At 45.4% G+C, this 25,843-nt stretch overlaps 3 protein-coding genes across 74 annotated transcripts in view; 2 read left to right on the forward strand and 1 right to left on the reverse strand.

Moving 5' to 3' along the window:
- Window positions 1-1,509: 1,509 nt before the first annotated feature.
- On the reverse strand, window positions 1,510-3,677 carry LOC118378170 (C-type lectin domain family 4 member M-like). 12 transcript variants are annotated; one of them, XR_008069215.1, is made up of 3 exons: window positions 2,745-3,677; window positions 2,536-2,611; window positions 1,510-2,497 (listed from the first exon to the last, which is right to left on the reverse strand). XR_008069215.1 is itself a non-coding variant. In XM_035765132.2 (2 exons), exons 1-2 carry the CDS (start codon window positions 3,374-3,376, stop codon window positions 2,596-2,598), a joined length of 648 nt encoding a protein of 215 aa, XP_035621025.2. In that variant the 5' UTR covers window positions 3,377-3,677; the 3' UTR covers window positions 1,510-2,595. The 12 variants fall into 12 exon arrangements, 5 of the variants coding, with proteins under 5 accessions (XP_035621025.2, XP_052324815.1, XP_052324814.1 ...); XR_008069218.1 differs by having other exon boundaries at window positions 2,536-2,573; window positions 2,707-3,677; XR_008069216.1 differs by having other exon boundaries at window positions 2,650-3,677.
- A 2,288-nt stretch (window positions 3,678-5,965) lies between these two features.
- Window positions 5,966-25,843, forward strand: part of nek3 (NIMA related kinase 3) — a 43,707-nt gene continuing 23,829 nt past the window's right edge. For all 50 annotated transcript variants that reach the window (XM_052468777.1, XM_052468789.1, XM_052468801.1 and 47 more), the window contains exons 1-8: window positions 5,966-6,061; window positions 6,690-6,824; window positions 18,238-18,331; window positions 20,555-20,652; window positions 21,632-21,715; window positions 22,616-22,683; window positions 24,045-24,131; window positions 25,047-25,101. In XM_052468777.1, the coding sequence (XP_052324737.1) occupies window positions 6,708-6,824; window positions 18,238-18,331; window positions 20,555-20,652; window positions 21,632-21,715; window positions 22,616-22,683; window positions 24,045-24,131; window positions 25,047-25,101 (603 nt within the window). In that variant the 5' untranslated portion in view covers window positions 5,966-6,061; window positions 6,690-6,707. The remainder of the gene's footprint in view (window positions 6,062-6,689; window positions 6,825-18,237; window positions 18,332-20,554; window positions 20,653-21,631; window positions 21,716-22,615; window positions 22,684-24,044; window positions 24,132-25,046; window positions 25,102-25,843) is intronic.
- LOC127908959 (uncharacterized) lies at window positions 22,896-24,034 on the forward strand. 12 transcript variants are annotated; one of them, XM_052468841.1, is made up of 3 exons: window positions 22,896-23,187; window positions 23,286-23,383; window positions 23,484-24,034. In XM_052468841.1, exons 1-3 carry the CDS (start codon window positions 22,965-22,967, stop codon window positions 23,814-23,816), a joined length of 654 nt encoding a protein of 217 aa, XP_052324801.1. In that variant the 5' UTR covers window positions 22,896-22,964; the 3' UTR covers window positions 23,817-24,034. The 12 variants fall into 12 exon arrangements, with proteins under 12 accessions (XP_052324801.1, XP_052324811.1, XP_052324810.1 ...); XM_052468851.1 differs by having other exon boundaries at window positions 23,286-23,334; XM_052468850.1 differs by having other exon boundaries at window positions 23,335-23,383.

The following is a 25,843-nucleotide window of genomic DNA, read 5'->3' on the forward strand; positions in this document are numbered from 1 at the left end:
GTCGTTTGTTCTAATCCAACACTGTATCTAGATGGTTGGGTCGTTTGTTCTAATCCAACACTGTATCTAGATGGTTGGGTTGTTTGTTCTAATCCAACACTGTATCTAGATGGTTGGGTTGTTTGTTCTAATCCAACACTGTATCTAGATGGTTGGGTCGTTTGTTCTAATCCACCACTGTATCTAGATGGTTGGGTTGTTTGTTCTAATCCAACACTGTATCTAGATGGTTGGGTTGTTTGTTCTAATCCAACACTGTATCTAGATGGTTGGGTTGTTTGTTCTAATCCAACACTGTATCTAGATGGTTGGGTTGTTTGTTCTAATCCAACACTGTATCTAGATGGTTGGGTTGTTTGTTCTAATCAACACTGTATCTAGATGGTTGGGTCGTTTGTTCTAATCCAACACTGTATCTAGATGGTTGGGTTGTTTGTTCTAATCCAACACTGTATCTAGATGGTTGGGTTGTTTGTTCTAATCCAACACTGTATCTAGATGGTTGGGTTGTTTGTTCTAATCCAACACTGTATCTAGATGGTTGGGTCGTTTGTTCTAATCCAACACTGTATCTAGATGGTTGGGTCTTTGTTCTAATCCAACACTGTATCTAGATGGTTGGGTTGTTTGTTCTAATCCAACACTGTATCTAGATGGTTGGGTCGTTTGTTCTAATCCAACACTGTATCTAGATGGTTGGGTTGTTTGTTCTAATCCAACACTGTATCTAGATGGTTGGGTTGTTTGTTCTAATCCAACACTGTATCTAGATGGTTGGGTTGTTTGTTCTAATCCAACACTGTATCTAGATGGTTGGGTCGTTTGTTCTAATCCAACACTGTATCTAGATGGTTGGGTTGTTTGTTCTAATCCAACACTGTATCTAGATGGTTGGGTTGTTTGTTCTAATCCAACACTGTATCTAGATGGTTGGGTTGTTTGTTCTAATCCAACACTGTATCTAGATGGTTGGGTTGTTTGTTCTAATCCAACACTGTATCTAGATGGTTGGGTCGTTTGTTCTAATCCAACACTGTATCTAGATGGTTGGGTTGTTTGTTCTAATCCAACACTGTATCTAGATGGTTGGGTTGTTTGTTCTAATCCAACACTGTATCTAGATGGTTGGGTCGTTTGTTCTAATCCAACACTGTATCTAGATGGTTGGGTCGTTTGTTCTAATCCAACACTGTATCTAGATGGTTGGGTTGTTTGTTCTAATCCAACACTGTATCTAGATGGTTGGGTTGTTTGTTCTAATCCAACACTGTATCTAGATGGTTGGGTTGTTTGTTCTAATCCAACACTGTATCTAGATGGTTGGGTTGTTTGTTCTAATCCAACACTGTATCTAGATGGTTGGGTCGTTTGTTCTAATCCACATCAGTACAACTTGTTCTCTACACTCTAAAACTACACATCCCATACATCACCAGAGAGGAGTCATTCACTCGTGAATGTAAAACGAGCCAAAGAGGTGAATGTAGACAGGGGCCAATAACAATAATGTTGTTTCACATAAAAATGTAATTATAAATGAAATGTACAGTTTTAAATGTAAATATCCAGTAGCCTATAGGCCTCAGCCTGACAACGTTCTTCATTACAGCCAGGTGTTAAGTACATTTACAGTACATGATGTGCTCTTAAAGAACAGTAAAATATTGTCAAAATATCTTAACAAAAACACATGACATAGCTGATAATTACAATAATAACTTCCAAAAACAAACGTTGTGCTGCCCTAAAGCACCACATCCTCTGTAAAGTACAAATGAATAACGAAAAGGGGGCACGAATAGCCATGCTAGCCCAATGACGACGTGTAGTAAAATCAGGGGCGCAACTTTGGTTTTTGAAGTGGGAGGGGCATAACTTAATTTTTTTTTTTTTTTAAACATGTTAAAAAATAGTTTTATTCAGTTGGGTAAGCACTCCAAACAGCCTACCAGACGGCTCGGAGGTGTCTGCATGGTCCTAAAGCACACCGTTGCCTCGTTTTATATCACATTCCAATGATTAAAACTGGGTGGTGGGGGGGGGCATGTCCCCCCCTGTCCCCAGTGAAAGTTGTACCCCTGAGTAAAATGTACAGTACAGTGTTCACAAATCAACAGATAAGTCCATAAATTACTGAAATGCATACATATCACAATATAATGTCGGGAGACCATTAGAAAACACTATCAGTGACCATATAAAGTTCTTACAAGTGTTTTAACATATAGGATTGATTAGGATTTTCATGGAACTATTCAGACTCTGGGTCATTATACAACAAAGGAATTCAACACGTGTTAAATGAGCATGGGGGCAATGCAAAAACCTGTGAGAAAGGAGTCAAAAGAGAGAGAAAAAACGTTACTCTTATCAATGCGGAACCTGCTTTTCCCCTAAATGAATGGTGACTTGCTTAAAATAATGTTGTTTGGTGGGTTCTGGAATGGATGTGGATACTATTGTAGGTGTTAGGGCTGAATCTCACAGAACCAACGACCTCTCACAGAACGAACAAACTCTCACAGAACCAACGACCTCTCACAGAACCAACAAACTCTCACAGAACCAACAAACTCTCACAGATCCAACAAACTCTCACAGAACCAACGAACTCTCACAGAACCAACGAACTCTCACAGAACCAACGACCTCTCACAGAACCAACAAACTCTCACAGAACCAACGAACTCTCACAGAACCAACGACCTCTCACAGAACCAACGAACTCTCACAGAACCAACGACCTCTCACAGATCCAACGCTGTTCATCGTAACATGGTAGATCATTCCAGGCCAATACCGGGTCATTGTGAATGCCGATAATCTCAGCACAGTTCTCTTCAGCTCCTCCATTCGGTTCGCTGGTTGTAGTCCAATAACTTGCGGTCGGTCCTGTCCCGTCCACCCATCTCCAGGTTCCCTCAACTTCTCTGTCAGTCAGACCGATCCAGGTTCTGTGGCCCAATGTTTTGATGAATACTTGTTCCACTCTGCTGTTTATGATCACGAGGTCTGCTCCTCTGTCCAGACAGTCCTGTCTACTCTCAGTCCAGTTTTTAGTGTCAAGGGAGATGAAATAACAACTGCAGCCGTACTGTATTATCCAGTCTTGGGGACATATCTTGCGGACGTCTTTCTCACAGGCCAACTGGACTCTCGCTTCGCTCAGGTTGTCGACTAAACGCAGAGAGACGTTAAGAAGGACTTGTAGGACACACAGCGATCCAAAACCCACAGCAATTAATCTGTAGACTCTTCTGCTTGAGTGCTGAGCTAATCCTGAGCTGTCTCTGTTGTCCTGCTGGTTGGCTGTCACATTTTCATACGCATTTGTAGGATCTTGATCCATAGATGAACCCTCAGTGACGCTCGCCATAATGTTCCAACTTGGTTCGTTTCCAATCAAGTCTGTGAGTCTGCGAGGACCCCAAACTCAACATCACACCCTTTCTTCACTTCCTGTTTCGTAACACAAAACAGGAAGTTGATGGAATGGACATCACAACAGTTTTTTTGTTGTTGATATCCCACACTATGACCAAGTTCCTCTTAACAATGTGAAGTACGTTCATATATATGTCTCAAGACAAAAGACAATGTTGCCGACATAACGGTTCATTTTCTGCAAGGCCCTGTCAGTGGTCCGTGTATTAGATGTCAGCTAGCTGGTCACAGGTTTGATTTTCCACCGCGCCTCTTTCTTATTACCTACAGCTCCACCCAACACTTGTTTTATATAACTGGCCTACCAGTAATCTCTGGTTTAATAACTCTACATTTACCGCCATCTTGAGGCTAAAGCTTGAAATCGCATTACATTTTGACAGGGACACGCCTTATTTAGGTCATACCATAAACAGGCACCGAAGCACAGCAGAATGGTTGTCACTACCTACCACTGCCACATAGTCAATTGACAATATCCTACAAATGTATGAAAAATATACGTGATTATTGTGTCTTAATTTAAGGTTAGGGTTCGCAGTGTGGTTAAGGGTTAGGGTTAAGGGTTAGGGTTAGCAGTGTGGTTAAGGGTTAGGGTTAAGGGTTAGGGTTAAGGTTAGGGTTAGCAGTGTGGTTAAGGGTTAGGGTTAAGGGTTAGGGTTAAGGTTAGGGTTAAGGGTTAGGGTTAAGGTTAGGGTTAGCAGTGTGGTTAAGGGTTAGGGTTAAGGGTTAGGGTTAAGGTTAGGGTTAGCAGTGTGGTTAAGGGTTAGGGTTAAGGGTTAGGGTTAAGGTTAGGGTTAGCAGTGTGGTTAAGGGTTAGGGTTAAGGGTTAAGGTTAGGGTTAGCAGTGTGGTTAAGGGTTAGGGTTAAGGGTTAAGGTTAGGGTTAGCAGTGTGGTTAAGGGTTAAGGTTAAGGTTAGGGTTAAGGTTAGGGTTAGCAGTGTGGTTAAGAGTTAGGGTTAAGGTTAGGGTTAGCAGTGTGGTTAAGGTTAGGGTTAAGGGTTAGGGTTAAGGTTAGGGTTAGCAGTGTGGTTAAGGGTTAGGGTTAAGGGTTAAGGTTAGGGTTAGCAGTGTGGTTAAGGTTAGGGTTAAGGGTTAAGGTTAGGGTTAGCAGTGTGGTTAAGGGTTAGGGTTAAGGGTTAAGGTTAGGGTTAGCAGTGTGGTTAAGGGTTAGGGTTAAGGGTTAAGGTTAGGGTTAGCAGTGTGGTTAAGGTTAGGGTTAAGGGTTAAGGTTAGGGTTAGCAGTGTGGTTAAGGGTTAGGGTTAAGGGTTAAGGTTAGGGTTAGCAGTGTGGTTAAGGGTTAGGGTTAGCAGTGTGGTTAAGGGTTAGGGTTAAGGGTTAGGGTTAGCAGTGTGGTTAAGGGTTAGGGTTAAGGGTTAAGGTTAGGGTTAGCAGTGTGGTTAAGGGTTAGGGTTAAGGGTTAGGGTTAAGGGTTAGGGTTAAGGGTTAAGGTTAGGGTTAGCAGTGTGGTTAAGGGTTAGGGTTAAGGGTTAGGGTTAAGGGTTAGGGTTAGCAGTGTGGTTAAGGGTTAGGGTTAAGGGTTAAGGTTAGGGTTAGCAGTGTGGTTAAGGGTTAGGGTTAAGGTTAGGGTTAGCAGTGTGGTTAAGGGTTAGGGTTAAGGGTTAGGGTTAAGGTTAGGGTTAGCAGTGTGGTTAAGGGTTAGGGTTAAGGTTAGGGTTAGCAGTGTGGTTAAGGGTTAGGGTTAAGGGTTAGGGTTAGCAGTGTGGTTAAGGTTAGGGTTAAGGGTTAAGGTTAGGGTTAGCAGTGTGGTTAAGGTTAGGGTTAAGGGTTAGGGTTAAGGGTTAGGGTTAAGGTTAAGGTTAGGGTTAGGGTTAAGGGTCAGGGTTAAGGTTAGGGTTAAGGTTAGGGTTAGGGTTAGGGTTAGGGTTAAAGGTTAGGGTTAAGGGTTAGGGTTAGGGTTAAGGTTAGGGTTAAGGGTTAGGGTTAGCAGTGTGGTTAAGATAAGGGTTAGCAGTGTGGTTGAGGTTAGGGTTAAGGTTAGGGTTAAGGGTTAAGGTTAGGGTTAGCAGTGTGGTTAAGATAAGGGTTAGCAGTGTGGTTAAGGTTAGGGTTAGCAGTGTGGTTAAGGGTTAAGGTTAGCAGTGTGGTTAGGGTTAGCAGTGTGGTTAAGGTTAGGGTTAAGGTTAGGGTTAGCAGTGTGATTAAGGGTTAAGGTTAGCAGTGTGGTTAAGGTTAGGGTTAAGATTAGGGTTAGCAGTGTGGTTAAGGTTAGGGTTTTCACAAACTGAAAAACAAGCCCGCACAAAAGCTGCCTACTGGGTTTAAATAGCCCACAACCAAACCTAAACCCTTCATCAGATAGACAGGGCTCCTCATTTAGGCTACCAGCCATCCTACCTCAGAGAGACAGGGCTCTTCATTTAGGCTACCTGACTTGTAACTAAATTACATTATTGTAAAAAAACGCTCAAAATATCCTATTTACATACTGGATGTATAACTGCACTTCTACCGCCATCTAGTGGCTGAATGATATTAGAGCATGTCTTTAAAAGGACCGCACCTTGTCACGTCATACAATAATACGGAAGCAGAGCGGTGGACAAAGAACTTCTGAACACACGCGGATAACATTGACACAATCCCACCAGAAAAGTATGTAAAAGCAGCATTTTATTTACGTTACTTACCAAGCTATAAACGACACGTCAGCATTTCTTTTTTAGGCTCGTGTATTCAAAATGTGATTTTTGTTCATGAACAAGATTGTGAGCAGTAGTTACACAGCTTCTTGTTTCATTATCAGACTGTAGAATAGAAGGTGAAACGTTTGGCTAGTAACCTATCTTTGGCTCAACTTTCAGGTGATTACCCCCAAGCCATCAAGTCAAATTGACTGACCACTTTATAAATAAATTGATGTTATTCTTTATTTAAACCTTATTTAACTAGGCAAGTCAGTTAAAGAACAATTTCTGCCTACCAAAAGGCCTCCTGCAGTGACGGGGGCTGGGATAATAAAATAAAAATATATATCTATTTTTGGACAAAACCCATCACGACAAGTGAGACCTAAAACAACAAACATAGCATGGCAGCAACAAATGACAACATAGCATGGAAGCGACGCAACATGGCAGCAGCACAACATGATAGCTACACAAAACATGGTACATTGGGTGATAAAGACAGGGCAATGTTTGAGATGGCTAGTATAAATCCAAAACAACAAACACACACATTGATTGTAATGCTTTCTGGTAATATATTCTTCTTCCTTCAGGTCAATGCCAGTGTGACAATGGATGGGTACTCGGTGCATAAAGTAATAGGTGAAGGGTCCTTTGGTCGGGCACTACTTGTCCAATCCAGAATCAATCATGAGAACTATGTCATGAAAGAGATCCTACTCCCAAAGGTAGGTTACTATTACCATTTTAAAAAAGGAATACCGTATACAGGTAACTACCAACATTTGTTTTATTTAACCAGGTAAGTTGACTGAGAACACGTTCTCATTTACAGCAATGACCTGGGGAATAGTTACAGGGGAGAGGAGGGGGATGAATGACCGTGATGGTTTGAGGGCCAGATTGGGAATTTAGCCAGGACACCAGGGTTAACACGATAAGTGCCACGGGATCTTTACTGACCTCAGAGAGTCAGGACACCCATTTAACGTCCCATCCGAAATATGGCACCCTACACAGGGCATTGGGATATTTTTTCTAGACCAGAGGAAAGGGTGCCTCCTACTGGCCCTCCAAAGCCACTTCCAGCAGCATCTGGTCTCCCATCCAGGGACTGACCAGGACCAACCCTGCTTAGCTTCAAAAGCAAGCCAGTAGTGGGGTGGTATGCTGCTGGCCTAACATGGTGGTGGGAAAACGCTGTCTCAGGTGCCGCTCCTGAATCTCCCAGAAGTGTTTCAATTGGGTTGAGATCTGGTGACTGAGACTGGCCGTGGCATACGGTTCACATCGTGTTCATGCTCATCGTCAATGTGGAGGCTATATACAGGGTATTACGGTACAGAGTCAATGTGGAGGCTATATACAGGGTATTACGGTACAGAGTCAATGTGGAGGCTATATACAGGGTATTACGGTACAGAGTCAATGTGGAGGCTATATACAGGGTATTACGGTACAGAGTCAATGTGGAGGCTATATACAGGGTATTACGGTTCACATCGTGTTCATGCTCATCGTCAATGTGGAGGCTATATACAGGGTATTACGGTACAGAGTCAATGTGGAGGCTATATACAGGGTATTACGGTACAGAGTCAATGTGGAGGCTATATACAGGGTATTACGGTACAGAGTCAATGTGGAGGCTTTATACTGGGTATTACGGTACAGAGTCAATGTGGAGACTATATACAGGGGGTACCGGTACAGAGTCCATGTGGAGGCTATATACAGGGTATTACGGTACAGAGTCAATGTGGAGGCTATATACAGGGGGTACCAGTACAGAGTCAATGCGGAGGCTATATACAGGGTATTACGGTACAGAGTCAATGTGGAGGCTATATACAGGGTATTACGGTACAGAGTCAATGTGGAGGCTATATACAGGGTATTACGGTACAGAGTCAATGTGGAGGCTATATACAGGGTATTACGGTACAGAGTCAATGTGGAGGCTATATACAGGGTATTACGGTTCACAGCGTGTTCATGCTCATCGTCAATGTGGAGGCTATATACAGGGTATTACGGTACAGAGTCAATGTGGAGGCTATATACAGGGTATTACGGTACAGAGTCAATGTGGAGGCTATATACAGGGTATTACGGTACAGAGTCAATGTGGAGGCTTTATACTGGGTATTACGGTACAGAGTCAATGTGGAGACTATATACAGGGGGTACCGGTACAGAGTCCATGTGGAGGCTATATACAGGGTATTACGGTACAGAGTCAATGTGGAGGCTATATACAGGGGGTACCAGTACAGAGTCAATGCGGAGGCTATATACAGGGTATTACGGTACAGAGTCAATGTGGAGGCTATATACAGGGTATTACGGTATGTGGAGGCTATATACAGGGTATTACGGTACAATGTGGAGGCTATATACAGGGTATTACGGTACAATGTGGAGGCTATATACAGGGTATTACAGTACAATGTGGAGGCTATATACAGGGTATTACGGTACAGAGTCAATGTGGAGGCTATATACAGGGGGTACCAGTACAGAGTCAATGCAGAGGCTATATACAGGGTATTACGGTACAGAGTCCATGTGGAGGCTATATACAGTTCACATCGTTTTCATGCTCATCGTCAATGTGGAGGCTATATACAGGGTATTACGGTACAGAGTCAATGTGGAGGCTATATACAGGGTATTACGGTTCACATCGTGTTCATGCTCATCGTCAATGTGGAGGCTATATACAGGGTATTACGGTACAGAGTCAATGTGGAGGCTATATACAGGGTATTACGGTACAATGTGGAGGCTATATACAGGGTATTACGGTACAATGTGGAGGCTATATACAGGGTATTACGGTACAATGTGGAGGCTATATACAGGGTATTACGGTACAATGTGGAGGCTATATACAGGGTATTACGGTACAGAGTCAATGTGGAGGCTATATACAGGGTATTACGGTACAGAGTCAATGTGGAGGCTATATACAGGGTATTACGGTACAGAGTCAATGTGGAGGCTTTATACTGGGTATTACGGTACAGAGTCAATGTGGAGACTATATACAGGGGGTACCGGTACAGAGTCAATGTGGAGGCTATATACAGGGTATTACGGTACAGAGTCAATGTGGAGGCTATATACAGGGGGTACCAGTACAGAGTCAATGCGGAGGCTATATACAGGGTATTACGGTACAGAGTCAATGTGGAGGCTATATACAGGGTATTACGGTACAATGTGGAGGCTATATACAGGGTATTACGGTACAATGTGGAGGCTATATACAGGGTATTACAGTACAATGTGGAGGCTTTATACAGGGTATTACGGTACAGAGTCAATGTGGAGGCTATATACAGGGTATTACGGTACAATGTGGAGGCTATATACAGGGTATTACGGTACAATGTGGAGGCTATATACAGGGTATTACAGTACAATGTGGAGGCTTTATACAGGGTATTACGGTACAGAGTCAATGTGGAGGCTATATACAGGGGGTACCAGTACAGAGTCAATGCAGAGGCTATATACAGGGTATTACGGTACAGAGTCAATGTGGAGGCTATATACAGGGTATTACGGTACAGAGTCAATGTGGAGGCTATTACGGTACCGAGTCAATGTGGAGGCTTTATACAGGGTATTACGGTACAGAGTCAATGTGGAGGCTATATACAGGGTATTACGGTACAATGTGGAGGCTATATACAGGGTATTACGGTACAATGTGGAGGCTATATACAGGGTATTACAGTACAATGTGGAGGCTTTATACAGGGTATTACGGTACAGAGTCAATGTGGAGGCTATATACAGGGGTACCAGTACAGAGTCAATGCAGAGGCTATATACAGGGTATTACGGTACAGAGTCAATGTGGAGGCTATATACAGGGTATTACGGTACAGAGTCAATGTGGAGGCTATTACGGTACCGAGTCAATGTGGAGGCTTTATACAGGGTATTACGGTACAGAGTCAATGTGGAGGCTATATACAGGGTATTACAGGGGAGAGGAGGGGGATTAATGAGCCAATTGTAAACTGTGGATTATTAAGTGACCATGATGGTTTGAGGGCCAGATTGGGAATTTAGCCAGGACACCGGGGTAAACACCCCTACTCTTACGATAAGTGCCATGGGATCTTTAATGACCTCAGAGTCAGGACACCCGTTTAACGTCCCATCCGAAAGACGGCACCCTACACAGAACAGTGTTCCCAATCACTGCCCTGGGGCATTGGAATATTTTTTTAGACCAGAGGAAAGAGTGCCTCCTACTGGCCCTCCAACACCACTTCCAGCAGCATCTGGTCTCCCATCCAGGAACTGACCATGGCCAACCCTGCTTAGCTTCAAAAGCAAGCCAGTAGTGGGGTGGTATGCTGCTGGCCTAACATGGTGGTGGGAAAACGCTGTCTCAGGTGCCGCTCCTGAATCTCCCAGAAGTGTTTCAATTGGGTTGAGATCTGGTGACTGAGACTGGCCGTGGCATACGGTTCACATCGTGTTCATGCTCATCGTCAATGTGGAGGCTATATACAGGGTATTACGGTACAGAGTCAATGTGGAGGCTATATACAGGGTATTACGGTACAGAGTCAATGTGGAGGCTATATACAGGGTATTACGGTACGGTACAGAGTCAATGTGGAGGCTATATACAGGGTATTACGGTACAGAGTCAATGTGGAGGCTATATACAGGGTATTACGGTTCACATCGTGTTCATGCTCATCGTCAATGTGGAGGCTATATACAGGGTATTACGGTACAGAGTCAATGTGGAGGCTATATACAGGGTATTACGGTACAGAGTCAATGTGGAGGCTATATACAGGGTATTACGGTACAGAGTCAATGTGGAGGCTTTATACTGGGTATTACGGAACAGAGTCAATGTGGAGACTATATACAGGGGGTACCGGTACAGAGTCCATGTGGAGGCTATATACAGGGTATTACGGTACAGAGTCAATGTGGAGGCTATATACAGGGGGTACCAGTACAGAGTCAATGCGGAGGCTATATACAGGGTATTACGGTACAGAGTCAATGTGGAGGCTATATACAGGGTATTACGGTACAGAGTCAATGTGGAGGCTATATACAGGGTATTACGGTACAGAGTCAATGTGGAGGCTATATACAGGGTATTACGGTACAGAGTCAATGTGGAGGCTATATACAGGGTATTACGGTTCACATCGTGTTCATGCTCATCGTCAATGTGGAGGCTATATACAGGGTATTACGGTACAGAGTCAATGTGGAGGCTATATACAGGGTATTACGGTACAGAGTCAATGTGGAGGCTATATACAGGGTATTACGGTACAGAGTCAATGTGGAGGCTTTATACTGGGTATTACGGTACAGAGTCAATGTGGAGACTATATACAGGGGGTACCGGTACAGAGTCCATGTGGAGGCTATATACAGGGTATTACGGTACAGAGTCAATGTGGAGGCTATATACAGGGGGTACCAGTACAGAGTCAATGCGGAGGCTATATACAGGGTATTACGGTACAGAGTCAATGTGGAGGCTATATACAGGGTATTACGGTACAATGTGGAGGCTATATACAGGGTATTACGGTACAATGTGGAGGCTATATACAGGGTATTACGGTACAATGTGGAGGCTATATACAGGGTATTACAGTACAATGTGGAGGCTATATACAGGGTATTACGGTACAGAGTCAATGTGGAGGCTATATACAGGGGGTACCAGTACAGAGTCAATGCAGAGGCTATATACAGGGTATTACGGTACAGAGTCCATGTGGAGGCTATATACAGTTCACATCGTTTTCATGCTCATCGTCAATGTGGAGGCTATATACAGGGTATTACGGTACAGAGTCAATGTGGAGGCTATATACAGGGTATTACGGTTCACATCGTGTTCATGCTCATCGTCAATGTGGAGGCTATATACAGGGTATTACGGTACAGAGTCAATGTGGGGGCTATATACAGGGTATTACGGTACAATGTGGAGGCTATATACAGGGTATTACGGTACAATGTGGAGGCTATATACAGGGTATTACGGTACAATGTGGAGGCTATATACAGGGTATTACAGTACAATGTGGAGGCTATATACAGGGTATTACGGTACAGAGTCAATATACAGGGTATTACGGTACAGAGTCAATGTGGAGGCTATATACAGGGTATTACGGTACAGAGTCAATGTGGAGGCTTTATACTGGGTATTACGGTACAGAGTCAATGTGGAGACTATATACAGGGGGTACCGGTACAGAGTCAATGTGGAGGCTATATACAGGGTATTACGGTACAGAGTCAATGTGGAGGCTATATACAGGGGGTACCAGTACAGAGTCAATGCGGAGGCTATATACAGGGTATTACGGTACAGAGTCAATGTGGAGGCTATATACAGGGTATTACGGTACAATGTGGAGGCTATATACAGGGTATTACGGTACAATGTGGAGGCTATATACAGGGTATTACAGTACAATGTGGAGGCTTTATACAGGGTATTACGGTACAGAGTCAATGTGGAGGCTATATACAGGGTATTACGGTACAATGTGGAGGCTATATACAGGGTATTACGGTACAATGTGGAGGCTATATACAGGGTATTACAGTACAATGTGGAGGCTTTATACAGGGTATTACGGTACAGAGTCAATGTGGAGGCTATATACAGGGGGTACCAGTACAGAGTCAATGCAGAGGCTATATACAGGGTATTACGGTACAGAGTCAATGTGGAGGCTATATACAGGGTATTACGGTACAGAGTCAATGTGGAGGCTATTACGGTACCGAGTCAATGTGGAGGCTTTATACAGGGTATTACGGTACAGAGTCAATGTGGAGGCTATATACAGGGTATTACAGGGGAGAGGAGGGGGATTAATGAGCCAATTGTAAACTGTGGATTATTAAGTGACCATGATGGTTTGAGGGCCAGATTGGGAATTTAGCCAGGACACCGGGGTAAACACCCCTACTCTTACGATAAGTGCCATGGGATCTTTAATGACCTCAGAGTCAGGACACCCGTTTAACGTCCCATCCGAAAGACGGCACCCTACACAGGGCAGTGTCCCCAATCACTGCCCTGGGGCATTGGGATATTTTTTAGACCAGAGGAAAGAGTGCCTCCTACTGGCCCTCCAACACCACTTCCAGCAGCATCTGGTCTCCCATCCAGGAACTGACCAGGACCAAACCTTAGCTTCAGAAGCAAGCCAGCAGCATCTGGTCTCCCATCCAGGGACTGACCAGAACCAACCCTGCTTAGCTTCAGAAGCAAGCCAGCAGTGGTATGCAGGGTGGTATGCTGTACCTGTGGATGTATTTCAAGGCCTACCTTCAAACTCGGTCCCTCTTTGCTTGACATCATGGTAAAATCAAAAGAAATCAGCCAAACATTGTAGACATCCACGAGCCTGGTCCATCCTTGGGAGAAATGTCAAAATGCTGAAGCTACTATGTTCATCTGTACAAACAATAGTACACAAGTATAAATACCATGGGACCACGAAGCTGTCATAACTCTCAGGAAGGAGATGCGTTCTGTCTCCTAGAGATGAACATACTTTAGTGTGGAGTGCAAATCAATCCCAGAACAACAGCAAAGGACCTTGTGAAGATGCTGGAGGAAACGGGTTCAAAAGTATCTACATCCACAGTAAAACGAGCCCTATCGACATAACCTGAAAGGCTGCTCATTAAGGAAGAAGCCACTGCTCCAAAACCACCATAAAAAAAACCAGACTATGGTTTGCAACTGCACATGGGGAAAAAGATTGTACTTTTTGGAGAATTGCCCTCTGGTCTGATGAAACAAAAATAGAACTGTTTGGCCATAATGACCATCGTTATGTTTGGAGGAAAAAGGGGGAGGCTTGCAAGCCAAAGAACACCATCCCAACCGTGAAGCACGGTAGTATTTCGCTACACTCGCATTAACATCTGCTAACCATGTATGTGTATGTGACAAATACATTTGATTTGATTTGGTGGCAGCATCATGTTGTGGGGGTGCTTTGCTGCTGGAGGGACTGGTGCACTTCACAAAATAGATGTCATCATGAGGAAGGGAAATTATGTGGATATATTGAAGCAACATCTCAAGACATCAGTTTGTGACCAAGTTAAAGCTTGGTCACAAATGGGTCTTCCAAATGGACAATGACCCCAAGCATCCTTCCAAAGTTGTGGCAAAATGGCTTAAGGACACCAAAGTCAAGGTATTTGAGTGGCCATCACAAAGCCCTGACCTCAATCCTATAGAATACAATACAACAAGGATACTTACAAACCTGACTCAGTTACACCAGCTCTGTCAGGAGAAGTGGGCCAAAATTCACCCATCTTATTGTGGGAAGCTTGTGCAAGGCTACCCAAAACGTTTGACCCAAGTTAAACAATTTACAGGGAATGCTACCGAATACTAATTGAGTGTATGTAAACTTCTGACCCACTGGGAATGTGATGAAAGAAATAAAATAAATCGTTCTCTCTACTATTATTCTGACATTTCACATTCTTATAATAAAGTGGTGATCCTAACTGACCTAAAACAGGGCATTTTCAGTAGGATTAAATGTCAGGAATTGTGAAAAATGTAGTTTAGTCTGGAGTCTTTGACAATGGCTGGAGTCTTTGACAATGGCTGGAGTCTTTGACAATTTTTGGGGCCTTCCTCTGACGCCGCCTGGTATAGAGGTCCTGCATGGCAGGAAGCTTGGCCCCGGTGATGTACTGGGCCGTACGCACTACCCTCTGTAGCGCCGGTCGGAGACCGAGCAGTTGACAGGCGGTGACGCAAACCCGTCAGGATGCTGTCTATGGTGCAGCTATAAAACCTTTTCAGGATCTGAGGTTGTTTGTGACATATTTTGGTTTTCTTGCAGGGCAACGTAACAGCCGTGGTAGTCAAAATATTGACCTACCTTGTATTTTTATACATATACCCTAAACATGATGTTCATTATTTAACTCAGGAACCACACCTAATGGTAGGTAAGCAGACCAGACTCTATACCCTAAACATGATGTTCATTATTTAACTCAGGAACCACACCTAATGGTAGGTAAGCAGACCAGACTCTATACCCTAAACATGATGTTAATTATTTAACTCAGGAACCACACCTAATGGTAGGTAAGCAGACCAGACTCTATACCCTAAACATGATGTTAATTATTTAACTCAGGAACCACACCTAATGGTAGGTAAGCAGACCAGACTCTATACCCTAAACATGATGTTCATTATTTAACTCAGGAACCACACCTAATGGTAGGTAAGCAGACCAGACTCTATACCCTAAACATGATGTTCATTATTTAACTCAGGAACCACACCTAATGGTAGGTAAGCAGACCAGACTCTATACCCTAAACATGATGTTCATTATTTAACTCAGGAACCACACCTAATGGTAGGTAAGCAGACCAGACTCTATACCCTAAACATGATGTTCATTATTTAACTCAGGAACCACACCTAATGGTAGGTAAGCAGACCAGACTCTATACCCTAAACATGATGTTAATTATTTAACTCAGGAACCACACCTAATGGTAGGTAAGCAGACCAGACTCTATACCCTAAACATGATGTTCATTATTTAACTCAGGAACCACACCTAATGGTAGGTAAGCAGACCAGACTCTATACCCTCAACATGATGTTCATTATTTAACTCGGGAACCACACTTAATGGTAGGTAAGCAGACCAGACTCTATACCCTAAACATGATGTTCATTATTTAACTCAGGAACCACACCTAATGGTAGGTAAGCAGACCAGACTCTATACCCTAAACATGATGTTCATTATTTAATGTGACTATAGAGGGCAACGTAATCATGTTTGTTTCCATCAATTTCCCGAAGTGTGAAATCCTCTTTGTGTGTTGTTTCTTTGCCCGTATACTAACGAGTATCGCGATACAGGTATCGTCCCGGACCTACTGTGTGGAAGCACCTGTTTTTCAATATACACGTATATCTAGCTATATTACTTTGCATGTTTTCCTTTTGGCGTTAACCTACATGCATTTATCATAGTAACTACATCTGGTCTGTGGCTGAGCCTTCTTCTTCTTCTTCTTCGTCATGGCTTCTTAACACTGGACCAGCTCAGCACATATCAAAGCTGCAGGCGAAAGTTAAATCTAGACTTGGTTTTCTCTGTCGTACTCACTCCTCTTTCACCCCCAGCTGCTAAACTAACCCTGATTTAAGATTACCGAGACGTTATTTGTAGATCGGCAAGTAAGGGTGCTCTCGAGCGGCTAGAACGAGCTGCAATAAACACTCAAACTGGACAGTTTTATCTCAATCTCTTCATTCAAAGACTCAATCATGGACAATCTTACTGACAGTTGTGGCTGCGTTGTGTGATATATTTTTGTCTTTACCTTCTTGCCCTTTGTGCTGTTGTCTGTGCCCAATACTGTTTGTACCATGTTGTACCATGCTACTATGTTGTGTTGCTACCATGTTGTACCATGCTACCATGTTGTACCATGCTACCATGTTGTACCACGCTACCATGTTGTACCACGCTACCATGTTGTGTTGCTACCATGCTACCATGTTGTACCATGCTACCATGTTGTACCATGCTACCATGTTGTACCATGCTACCATGTTGTGTTGCTACCATGCTGTATTGTCATGTGTTGCTGCCTTGCTATGTTGTTGTCTTAGGTCTCTCTTTATATCGTGTTGTGTTGGCTCTCTTGTTGTGATGTGTGTTATGTCCTATATTTCTATATTTATCCTTTGTCCAGATCTCTGGCAGTCTCTATGGGGGTGCCACAGGGTTCAATTCTCAGGCCAACTCTTTTCTCTGTATACATCAATGAGGTCGCTCTTGCTGCTGGTGAGTCTCTGATCGACCTCTACGCAGACGACACCATTCTGAATACTTCTGGCCCTTCTTTGGACACTGTGTTAACTAACCTCCAGACGAGCTTCAATGCCATACAACTCTCCTTCCGTGGCCTCCAACTGCTCTTAAATACAAGTAAAACTAAATGCATGCTCTTCAACCGATCGCTGCCCGCACCCGCCCGCCCGACCAGCATCACTACTCTGGACGGCTCTGACTTAGAATATGTGTACAACTACAAATACCTAGGTGTCTGGCTAGACTGTAAACTCTCCTTCCAGACCCATATCAAACATCTCCAATCCAAATCTAGAATTGGCTTCCTATTTCACAACAAAGCATCCTTCACTCATGCTGCCAAACATACCCTCGTAAAAACTGACCATCCTACCGACCCTCGACTTTGGCGATGTCATTTACAAAATAGCCTCCAATACCCTACTTAATAAATTGGATGCAGTCTATCACAGTGCCATCCATTTTGTCACCAAAGCCCCATATACTACCCACCACTGCGACCTGTACGCTCTCGTTGGCTGGCCCTCGCTTCATACTTGTCGCCAAACCCACTGGCTCCAGGTCATCTACAATTTAAGCACCAGCTGTCAGAGCAGCTCACAGATTACAGCACCTGTACATAGCCCACCTATAATTTAGCAAAAACAACAACCTCTTCCCCTACTGTATTTATTTATTTTGCTCCTTTGCACCCCATTATTTTTATTTCTACTTTGCACATTCTTCCACTGCAAAACTACCAGTCCAGTGTTTTACTTGCTATATTGTATTTACTTCGCCACCATGGCCTTTTTTTGCCTTTACCTCCCCTATCTCACCCAATTTGCTCACATCGTATATAGACTTGTTTATACTGTATTATTGACTGTATGTTTGTTTTACTCCATGTGTAACTCTGTGTCGTTGTTTGTGTCGAACTGCTTTGCTTTATCTTGGCCAGGTCGCAATTGTAAATGAGAACTTGTTCTCAACTTGCCTACCTGGTTAAATAAAGGTGAAATCAATAAATATTTATATTTTATTTATTTATTTATTTCTATTTATTTTAATCCCAGGCCCCTGACCCCACAGGAGGCTTTTTGCCTTTTGGTAGACCGTCATTGTAAATAAGAATTTGTTCTTAACTCACTTGCCTAGTTAAATAAAGGTTAAATAAAGGTTAAATAAATAATAATAACTACATATATTACATATAATAAATACAAGTAATAACTGTCTTCTTCAGACACAATCCAAGATGGCGAACGCCAGAAGAGAAGCTGTGCTCCTGTCCAGGATGAAACATCCCAGCATAGTGGCCTTCAGGGACTCTTTTGAAGGTAGACACAGTGAAATTGTCTATCTTGATTTTTTGAAATGCAAATGCTTTGATACTGCCATCCTTGTCAGATTATGCAATCCCACTGGGCAAAAACTGGTTGAATTAACGTTGACGGCTGGAGTATAGGGCTGGGGTATGGGGCTGGGGTATGGGGCTGGGGTATAGGGCTGGGGTATGGCGCTGGTGTATAGGGCTGGGGTATGGGGCTGGGGTATGGGGCTGGGGTATGGGGCTGGGGTATGGGGCTGGGATATGGGGCTGGGGTATGGGGCTGGGGTATGGGGCTGGGGTATAGGGCTGGGGTATGGGGCTGGGGTATGGGGCTGGGGTATGGGGCTGGGGTATGGGGCTGGGGTATGGGGCTGGGGTATGGGGCTGGGGTATGGGGCTGGGGTATGGGGCTTGGGTATGGGGCTTGGGTATAGGGCTGGGGTATGGGGCTGGGGTAAGGGGCTGGGGTATGGGGCTGGGATATATGGCTGGGGTATATGGCTGGGGTATATGGCTGGGGTATGGGGCTGGGGTATGGGGCTGGGGTATAGGGCTGGGGTATAGGGCTGGGGTATGGGGCTTGGTAAGGGGCTGGAGTATAGGGCTGGGGTTTGGGGCTGGGGTATAGGGCTGGAGTATAGGGCTGGGGTTTGGGGCTGGGGTACAGGGCTGGGGTATAGGGCTGGGGTATGGGGCTGGGGTATAGGGCTGGGGTATGGGGCTGGGGTATAGGGCTGGGGTAAGGGGCTGAGGTATGGGGCTGAGGGGGTATGGGGCTGGGGTATATGGCTGGGGTATATTGCTGGGGTATATTGCTGGGGTATGGGGCTGGGGTATAGGGCTGGGGTATGGGGCTTGGTAAGGGGCTGGAGTATAGGGCTGGGGTTTGGGGCTGGGGTATAGGGCTGGGGTATAGGGCTGGGGTATAGGGCTGGGGTTTGGGGCTGGGGTTTGGGGCTGGGGTATGGGGCTGGGGTATGGGGCTGGGGTATAGGGCTGGGGTATAGGGCTGGGGTATGGGGCTTGGTAAGGGGCTGGGGTATAGGGCTGGGGTTTGGGGCTGGGGTATAGGGCTGGAGTATAGGGCTGGGGTATAGGGCTGGGGTATAGGGCTGAGGTATGGGGCTGGGGTATGGGGCTGGGGTATGGGGCTGGGGTATGGGGCTGGGGTATGGGGCTGGGGTATATGGCTGGGGTATAGGGCTGGGGTATAGGGCTGAGGTATGGGGCTTGGTAAGGGGCATAGGGCTGGGGTATGGGGCTTGGTAAGGGGCTGGAGTATAGGGCTGGGGTATAGGGCTGGAGTTTGGGGCTGGGGTATAGGGCTGGGGTATAGGGCTGGGGTATAGGGCTGGGGTTTGGGGCTGGGATTTGGGGCTGGGGTATAGGGCTGGGGTATAGGGCTGGGGTATGGGGCTGGGGTATGGGGCTGGGGTATGGGGCTGGGGTATAGGGCTGGGGTATAGGGCTGGGGTATGGGGCTTGGTAAGGTGCTGGAGTATAGGGCTGGGGTTTGGGGCTGGGGTATAGGGCTGGAGTATAGGGCTGGGGTTTGGGGCTGGGGTATGGGGCTGGGGTATGGGGCTGGGGTATGGGGCTGGGGTTTGGGGCTGGGGTATGGGGCTGGGGTATGGGGCTGGGGTATAGGGCTGGGGTATAGGGCTGGGGTATGGGGCTGGGGTATGGGGCTTGGTAAGGGGCTGGAGTATAGGGCTGGAGTATAGGGCTGGGGTTTGGGGCTGGAGTATAGGGCTGGGGTATGGGGCTTGGTAAGGGGCTGGAGTATAGGGCTGGAGTATAGGGCTGGGGTTTGAGGCTGGGTAAAGGGCTTGGTAAGGGGCTGGAGTATATGGCTGGGGTTTGGGGCTGGGTAAAGGGCTTGGTAAGGGGCTGGAGTATAGGGCTGGGGTTTGGGGCTGGAGTATAGGGCTGGAGTATAGGGCTGTGGTTTGAGGCTGGGTAAAGGGCTTGGTAAGGGGCTGGGGTTTGGGGCTGGAGTATAGGGCTGGAGTGTCATTTTTTTTTGGTTGATTTCATGTTAAATTCACATTAGTTGACAACTCAACCAAATGTAAATCGAATCTAGACGTTGAACTGACATCTGTGCCCAGTCGAATGCTTTTGTTCTGCTTATGTATGTAATTGAATGTGGCTAATGAATGTGATATGTGGGGTCTGCATATAGAAAACCCTTCCAGATAAAGTAGTGCTTGTGTCTTGTCTCCTGTAGGTGACGGCCACCTCTACATAGTGATGGAGTTGTGTGGTGGAGGAGACCTGCTCCAGAGGATACAACAACAGAGGAACACACTGTTCTCACAGGAAACAGTATGACACCGTAATTAATCAATTCATGGATTCATGAGGTCATTAGCTAACTCAGCCAAATGCTAATCTCAAATAGTAGACCAGTAAATGGTTTCTCCACTGTTTTGAAAACACTAACTGGTACATACTAAATGGTAGGGCAGTTGACGAACATGTCATTCAAAAAATAATAATAATAATAATAATAAAAATGTTATCCCCTTTTCTCCCCAATTTTCGTGGGATCCAATTGGTAGTAGCTACTGTCTTGTCTCATCGCTACAACTCCCGTACGGGCTCGGGAGAGACGAAGGCCGAAAGCCACGCGTCCTCCGAAACACAACCCAACCTAAGCCGCACTGCTTCTTAACACAGCGCCATCCAACCCACAGCGCCATCCAAGCCACAGCGCCATCCAACCCACAGCACCAATGTGTCGGAGGAAACACAGCGCCATGCACCTGGCGGAGGAAACCTGGTTGGTTAGCGTGCACTGCGCCCGGCCCGCCACAGGAGTCGCTAGTGTACGATGAGAAAAGGACATCCCTACCGGCCAACCTACTGTGGCGGGCCGGGCACAGTGCACGCTAACCAGGTCGCCAGGTGCACGGTGTTTCCTCCGACACATTGGTGCGGCTGGCTTCCAGGTTGGATGCGCGCTGTGTCAAGAAGCAGTACGGAGTGTCTGTGATGTGTTTCGTAGGACGCACTGCTCTCGACCTTCTCCTCTCCCGAGTCCGTACGGGAGTTGTAGAGATGAGACAAGACTGTAACTACCAATTGGATACCACGGAATTGGAGAGAGAGAGAGAAAAAAAAAAAGAGTACATTTTGTATTTATTTATTTTTTTAAAGAGTCCAGTCGTATGGCTGTTGTTTTATTTTCATTAACGGTTTCCATCCATAACTGACAGTTTCGCGTTTATATCTCGTTTATCCCTAACTTGTGTATCTTCTGAAACAGGATCTCAGACTGTATTTCATGTCTATGTGTTACTAGATTCTGAAGTGGTTTGCTCAGATGTGTTCTGGTACGATGCACATCCATGACCAACGGGTCTTACACAGGGATCTCAAGTCCAAGGTAAAGAGTGTTTACATGGCTACTGTTTCCGATTGGCAACGCATATATTTCCATATATTTCCATATATTTAAAGGTCACAGTGTGAGTTGCAGACCTGTTCCTGTTGCTGGCATTTTTTGGACATTTCTCTTGAGGGGGAGAATGTGCCTGAAGAATACATAATGAACAATATATTTTTTAAATCCTGCTATAACAATTGGATGACTTTGGGTGTTTCAGTAAGCAATAATTTGATGCCTTCAAGTGTTTTAGACTACTTTATTCAAATATATATATATATATATATATATTTTTTTTGTCAGTCCACATGTCAATTGTAATTGTAAGTGTAATTGTAAGTGTAGTGTAATTGTAATTGTAATTGTAATTATAAGTGTAAGTGTAATTGTAATTGCGCCATTGTTATTTACCCAAGTTCTCTCTGAACTCCGAAAACCGTCCGCAAGCTCTTCTTTGTTGTTGTCGACCTGATGCAGTAGTCTAGTGCGAGAGGAGAGAGTCTCTCAGACTGAAACATTCACACCATTCATATTACCAAAAGGATTTTCTAATAGCTCGGCTAGGTTGTGAAAAATCCCCCAATCCCCCGGTTTAAGACTGCGTTCTAACTCACCCTTGTGATAGTGTGGCGCAATGACAGAATGACGCAATTTACCACCATCTGCCATCCTCTACCACAAACTGTTGCCGCCAAGAAGGATCGAAACTTTTAATTTTGAGGAACCACTGTGTATGGTTAAGCCTATTTCTGAGGAGAGAAAAAAAGCATTTTAAAGCTCTTTCACGTCATGTTTCACCTCCTAAATCTGGCGATAGAAGGAATCAGTGCCAGTTGATGTTCTCTCGTTTTTACTGTCCCACTTTTTTTTTTCATCCATTTCCTTCTCGTTTCTCCTCAGAATATCTTCCTGACAGATGATGGGAGGGTGAAGCTGGGTGACTTTGGCTCAGCCTGTGTTCTAAACAGGTACCAGAAGATTCTTCGTGCGCTAATTCCGGTTCTATATTACTATAATTATTCACTGAGTATACATAACATTAAGAACAACTTCTTAATATCATTTTGCACCCCCCACCCCTTTCGCCCTCGGAACAGCCTCAGTTTGTCGCGTCATGGACTCTACAAGGTGTGGAAAGCGTTCCACAGGGATGCTGGCCCCATGTAGGACTCTACAAGGTGTGGAAAGTGTTCCACAGGGATGCTGGCCCCATGTGGACTCTACAAGGTGTGGAAAGTGTTCCACAGGGATGCTGGCCATATGTGGACTCTACAAGGTGTGGAAAGTGTTCCACAGGGGTGCTGGCCCCATGTGGACTCTACAAGGTGTGGAAAGCGTTCCACAGGGATGCTGGCCCCATGTGGACTCTACAAGGTGTGGAAAGTGTTCCACAGGGATGCTGGCCCCATGTGGACTCTACAAGGTGTGGAAAGTGTTCCACAGGGATGCTGGCCCCATGTGGACTCTACAAGGTGTGGAAAGTGTTCCACAGGGATGCTGGCCCCATGTGGACTCTACAAGGTGTGGAAAGCGTTCCACAGGGATGCTGGCCCCATGTGGACTCTACAAGGTGTGGAAAGCGTTCCACAGGGATGCTGGCCCCATGTGGACTCTACAAGGTGTGGAAAGCGTTCCACAGGGATGCTGGCCCCATGTGGACTCTACAAGGTGTGGAAAGCGTTCCACAGGGATGCTGGCCCCATGTAGGACTCTACAAGGTGTGGAAAGCGTTCCACAGGGATGCTGGCCCCATGTAGGACTCTACAAGGTGTGGAAAGCGTTCCACAGGGATGCTGGCCCCATGTGGACTCTACAAGGTGTGGAAAGTGTTCCACAGGGATGCTGGCCCCATGTGGACTCTACAAGGTGTGGAAAGCGTTCCAATGTTTCCCACAGTTGTGTCAGGTTGTCTGGATGTCCTTTGGGTGGTGAACCATTCTTGATACACACAGGGAAACTGTTGAGTGTGAAAAACCCGGCAGCGTTGCAGTTCTTGACACAAACCGGTGCACCTTCTACCATACCCTGTCTAAAGGCTCTTCAATATTTGGTCTTGCCCGTTCACCCTGTGAACGACACACAATCCATGTCTCAATTATAAATCCTTCTTCAACCCGTGTCCTCCCTTTCATTCTACACTGCTTTGAAGTGGATTTAACAAGTGACCTCCAAAAGGGATCGTAGCTTTCACCTGGGTTTCACCTGGTCAGTCTACGTCACGGGAAAAGAGCAGGTGTTCTTAATGTTTTGTAAACTCGGTGTATGTAATAGTTTATTTTTTAGATGTTATTTCTCATTGCTTTTTAACGTCCTGTATTCTGTGTGGCAGTGCGAAGGCCTACGCTCACACGTACGTAGGAACGCCTTACTATGTGTCTCCAGAGATCTGGAACAGTGAGCCGTACAACAACAAGAGGTAGGGTCATAAGGGTCCTTCTGTGGCTCAGTTGGTAGAGCATGGCGCTTGTAACGCCAGGGTAGTGGGTTCGATTCCCGGGACCACCCATACGTAGAATGTATGCACACATGACTGTAAGTCGCTTTGGATAAAAGCGTCTGCTAAATGGCATTTATTATTATTATTATTATTATAATTACCTGTACTTTACCTTTATTTAACCAGGCAAGTCAGTTTAAGAACACATTCTTATTTTCAATGACGGCCTGGGAACAGTGGGTTAACTGCCTGTTCAGGGGCAGAACGACAGATTTGTATCTTGTCAGCTCGGGGGTTTGAACTCGCAACCTTCCGGTTACTAGTCCAACGCTCTAACCATTAGGCTACGCTATGGATCAACGATTATATTTAAGCATTAAGGCCCCCGAGGAAGGTGTGGTAGATGGCTAATATATCATTGGCTAAAGGACACAGGACACAGCCCTTAGCCATTGTATATTGACCATATACCACAACCCCCCTGAGATGCCTTATTGCTGATATAAACTGGTTACCAACGTAATCAGAGCAGTAAAAATGTTTTGTCATGCCCCTTGGTATACAGTCTGATATACCACGGCTTTCAGCCAATCAGCATTCAGGGCTCGAACCACCCCGTTTATAATTCTGATTAACCCTACAATCTACTGTATCGAAATAATAATATATATTTGTGAATTATCCATTTTGTAATAGTTGAATTTTAAATTTAGGGATGTGTGAACTCTTGTCATTGTTACCGTGATGTGTGATTTCCCATGCCATCTCTCTCGTGTGTGTGTGTGTGTGTGTGTGTGTGTGTGTGTGTGTGTGTGTGTGTGTGTGTGTGTGTGTGTGTGTTGTGTGTGTGTGTGTGTGTGTGTGTGTGTGTGTGTGTGTGTGTGTGTGTTTCAGCGATGTGTGGTCTCTCGGCTGTGTCCTCTACGAGCTCTGCACCCTGCGACACCCGGTACTCACACACTCTCACACACTGTCTCGTCTGTCTAAATAGTGTGTGTGTGTACAGTGGTTCAGCTGACCCCTGAAAGAACCATTGTTTCATAGTGAGGGAAGGACGGTGTCTTCATCAGAGTTGAATAAGGATGTGTCCCAGCCCAGGGAGATGGAGCTGTCTGGAGATGGAGCTGTCTGGAGATGGAGCTGTCTGGAGATGTAGCTGTCTGGAGATGTAGCCTGTAGCTGTCTGGAGATGTAGCTGTCTGGAGATGTAGCTGTCTGGAGATGTAGCTGTCTGGAGCCGTAGCCTGGAGCTGTAGTCGTCTGTCTGGAGCCTGTAGCTGTCTGTCTAGAGCCGTAGCCTGTAGCTGTTTAGAGCTGTAGCCTGTAGCTGTCTGGAGCCGTAGCCTGGAGCCGTAGCCTATAGCCGTCTGTCTGGAGCCTGTAGCCGTCTGTCTGGAGCCGTAGCCATCTGTCTGGAGCCGTAGCTGTCTTGAGCCATAGCCATCTGTCTGGAGCCGTAGCCTGAAGCCATAGCCTGTAGCCGTCAGTCTGGAGCCTGTAGCCGTCAGTCTGGAGCTTGAAGCTGTCTATCTGGAGCCGTAGCCTGTAGCTGTCTGTCTGGAGCCGTAGCCTGTAGCTGTCTGGAGCCTGTAGCTTTAGCCTGTAGCTGTCTGTCTGGATTCGTAGTCTGTAACTGTCTGCCTGTCTATCCTGTAGCTGTCTGTCTGGAGCCGGAGCCGTAGCCTGTAGCT

The sequence above is a fragment of the Oncorhynchus keta genome, chromosome 18 (genome assembly GCF_023373465.1).
Source record: "Oncorhynchus keta strain PuntledgeMale-10-30-2019 chromosome 18, Oket_V2, whole genome shotgun sequence".
NCBI lineage: Eukaryota > Metazoa > Chordata > Actinopteri > Salmoniformes > Salmonidae > Oncorhynchus > Oncorhynchus keta.